The sequence below is a fragment of the Kryptolebias marmoratus genome, linkage group LG4, assembly GCF_001649575.2.
Source record: "Kryptolebias marmoratus isolate JLee-2015 linkage group LG4, ASM164957v2, whole genome shotgun sequence".
NCBI classification, from domain to species: domain Eukaryota; kingdom Metazoa; phylum Chordata; class Actinopteri; order Cyprinodontiformes; family Rivulidae; genus Kryptolebias; species Kryptolebias marmoratus.
In genome coordinates, this window is record NC_051433.1 from 3969942 (window position 1) to 3973668 (window position 3727).

The 3727-nt window shown below is 42.6% G+C and overlaps 1 protein-coding gene across 2 annotated transcripts in view; it reads left to right on the forward strand.

Moving 5' to 3' along the window:
• The first annotated feature begins 1150 nt into the window (after positions 1–1150).
• Positions 1151–3727, forward strand: part of unm_sa1614 (un-named sa1614) — a 19251-nt gene continuing 16674 nt past the window's right edge. Inside the window, exons 1-2 of one of the 2 annotated variants that reach the window (XM_037975163.1) lie at positions 1153–1900; positions 1970–2156. In XM_037975163.1, coding sequence (XP_037831091.1) covers positions 2031–2156 — 126 coding nt within the window. In that variant the 5' untranslated portion in view covers positions 1153–1900; positions 1970–2030. Of the gene's footprint in view, positions 2157–3727 lie in introns of both variants that reach the window. The other variant, XM_037975164.1, reaches the window with a different exon arrangement.

The window sequence follows — 3727 nt, forward strand, 5'->3', positions numbered from 1 at the left end:
GCTGCTGTAGATCGGATGTATTGTTTCTTTGTTTTTCTTTCTGTGACATTAACAGAAATTGAGACAGAAAAGGTGAAAAGAGTTCAGCTAAAAGCAGGACTCTACAGTCAGTCTTTGTCTGACAGGAAGTCACAAACGGTTTGTTTACTGTGCAGAAGTTTGCTCTGATTGTTTCCTCTGAGACTGCTGACGCTGAGCCGTGTCGAGGCACATTTGGGCTCTTTTTCCTCAGACTCTACAGAGGATATTATGTCAAGGTAAGAATATGCGGTCTTTCCCAATCATTAGTAAGTTTTTATTAAAAAGCCTCCTTTTATTCGCTTTAGCAGTATCAGCCTGAAGGTTTGTGAGCCGACTCATCCGTTTCTGAAATCAATGATTTCTAGAATCTTTCAACAAATTTACATTTCTTCTCGACCACAGAAGGTTTATTACTTTGAATGAAATATCTTAAAGTACAGGAATGATTAAGTGAACCTTTCATCATCAGTGTGGTTTTCTGTGCTGTGATGTCTCTAAATCCTGAAATAATGTTATTTGGAAGCTATTGCGAGTCATCATGCTCACATATGTGCTGTGAATGAATCTCAGCTACTATCGCACCAAATTCTAGCTCAGTATCAGTAAAACTGACTGAATTGTAGCCATTTCTATGTTTACTAAGTTGGATTAACTGTTGTGGTCGTCTTGAATTGGGTTGACTCCAAAGGTTAATGGTTGATGTGTCCTTAAATAAAAGAAAAAAAACGGCTGAAGTGACTGAAAATGGGCTCATCTTATCAGCCATATTTATCTACACATACAGCCAGCCTAATATACGTTATATTACCAAAGGTATTCACTCGCCGCCCTTCACACAGCTTGAGTGGAATCCCATTCTTGTTTAATATGTTTAATATTTAATATACTGAGATTTGTTGGAGAAGGGAAGCACATCCTGATGGCTGAAAACCTACTGTACGTACGTTTAGAGCACAGCTTGACACCTGGTGTGTTTAAATGTGTAGATTTATGTGGTTTACTGTATTCATATTACTTCTGTCTGATTTAAGCACATTTATTAATCTAGATCATTTTAATGGCTAAATCAATAACATTTAAGTCAGGTAGTTTCATATATTATTCATACAGTTAATGATGTGAGAAGTGTAGGTTAAGTAGAAAAGATTTGACAGAGTTACAGTCCCCATTATTTTAAATATTTGCGTCAATCATGTGTCTGAAGCTTCCAGGTGCTTTTCAATGGATTTAGATGACTTTGTTTACACTGAGTGTGGACCCGCATTTCAAACTCTGTTTACCATTTGAAGCAGTTCAGGATAATCTTTTTTGATGTTTGATTTGGTGGTTGGCAGTGACTCCCAGTCCGCCCAGTGGACCCAGTATGGGCTCGGTCAGCAGTGCGCGCCGCCGCTGTTCGCCGTGAGCGCGCACCTCCATGCGGTTTAATAAAGAAGCGAAAAGCAAAAAGAGCCGCAGCTGAAGAGACATGACGCGGCTGGAGGCCACCTCAGAGACCGGTTTGATCCCTTAATCCCAAGCCGGCCCCAGTGGGTCCTGCCGGGTCCGGTTCTGCCCTGCAGAACCTCCGCTCTTTGTCACAAACGGAGACCAGAGCTGCGCTTTGTGGGCTTCTTTATTTATTTATTTCTGAATGAAGACGCTTCCCGCAGGGACGCTTGTTAGTTGTATTCCAGCCGGCAGTGTTTTTCTGTGATTTTTCCTCATCTGAGGGGTTTTATGAAGTTTAGCTGTTTGGGTCGGATTCCCAGCCGGACCCAGTCACCTTTTGTTCGGAGGAAAGAGGCGTCAGATGCTGCGGTTCTGTCCCACTGAGCAGCTCCTCAGTTCACAGAACATCTCTGCTCATTGATGCTCATTTTTCTCCACGAGATTCTGAGTAAGTCTGAGCGCATTCTGGGTGTTCCAGTTATTCGACGTGTTTTATGTGTCTGACTCGGTGACTCAGTTCCCTTTGTGCGGATCCGATCCGTCCCGGCCCACCGAGGACCCCGCCGCTGATCGGAACCATGCCGGAGTGCGTCTCCGTGTCGGAGTTCGTGCAGGAGGTTCAGGAGGACTGGAGCTCCCCGACCACCTCCTCCTTCACCTCCAAGATGATGGGCTGCAGGAACACCGTCTACCTGCTGGAGGAGGTGAGTCCTGGCGGGGGTAGGAGGGGGAGGAGGGGGACATCTGTAACAGGTTCTGCAGGATTCCTGATGAATCCCAGAAATGTCTTCAAACCATCATCTCTCCTCTGCAATAATGGTCCAAACCTCCCCAGAGAAAAGGGGGGGATGATTTGGTTTGGCCCCATCCACTCCCCCCGTCCCCCCTCTGGTCTTTGTGTAGTTTTATTCTGCTGGGTTGGGTTGCTGCTGTCAGCGTTTTCCACCTTTTCTCCTTTAAATTATTTGAACCTCCTGCTGAAAACTCAATTCCTGACCCGCTCACATGAAAGTCACACAGATGACAGGTTTTCACTCCGGATGATTTCAGTTATTTCAGGACTGTGTTTACACTGACAGAGTGATGGGAAAAGCTGCACTTGTGTTCGTGTCACTGGTGCATGAAGCCTGGTGACATCATGTACCAGCTCAGCACAGCTCTGCCCTCTGTGAGCAGAGACCCCATCAGCTCGGAGAGCCGATAACATCTGTGTGCAGCCCGATAAAACATCTGCAGCCACGAAACAAGAACAGAGCTGCAGACTGATGCTGACACGGCGCAGATTCTTTACAACTGGTTTTTCGCTCACGAAGAATTTAGGGTAAAAGAACTGCTCTGGGAACAACTGTTTCAGCATTTAAACTTAAATCCCGTTTTATTTTATTTAAAGTACCAGTTCTTAGTTCTCAGAGGGCAAATTAACAGAGAAGGTGCCTCCAGAAAGTTTTCAAAGAGGAGGCCAGATGTGGTGGCACCCTGAAACCAAAAGCCAAATTTCAGGAGTTCTATTATTTTATTTGAGAATATTTTAATCTAATCTTTTTTTGCTTTACAGCTTATATTATTAACTGAAAACAGGACAGTAAACTCATTGAAGCTTGTGTCTCCTCTCCTTAGTTCATATTTTTAAACTAAACTACAATTAAAAAAAACATTTCTTATGCACTTCCCAGTTAATTGTAGTTAAATCCCAGTTAAACACAACTAAGTTTGTTATTTTGTGACAAAATGTAGGAAAGTTCGAGAGGTATGAGTACGTTTCTAAGGCACTGCAGAAGGGATTTTAGAGCATTATTAAAAACGAAAAGCACAGAAGAGAGGGCTGCAGTCATGTGAGTTCAAAAAGTAACAATAATAAATGTTATTGAGGTTAGGTGGATTTTGGTATTAAGAAAGAAAGCTCTGAGTAAATAATAAAAATTATTCGATTACTTGCTTAACTGTCTGATAAGGACACATCATGTAAATACATCTTTTACAGCACAGGACATTCTTCTTTGTCTAAATAATCCAAAACCTGGAAGACAACTCCTGTAGTTTGAGTTTTCTGAGAATGGGGCAGGATTTGTGTTAATTAGGCCAAAAAAATTATCAAATGCTGCAATTTTCTAATTGAAATGAGTTCCAGATTTGTGACAGTTTTTGGCCAGTAGAACAGAATTTTCCCCCCAGTTAATAATTGGTTGTAAACAGTTTGTGTAAGTGCTGTCCTGCTGTGTGAGATCTGTGTTTTTTGGATGGGAGTTTGCTTTAAAGCAGCACGAGGCAGGACCCC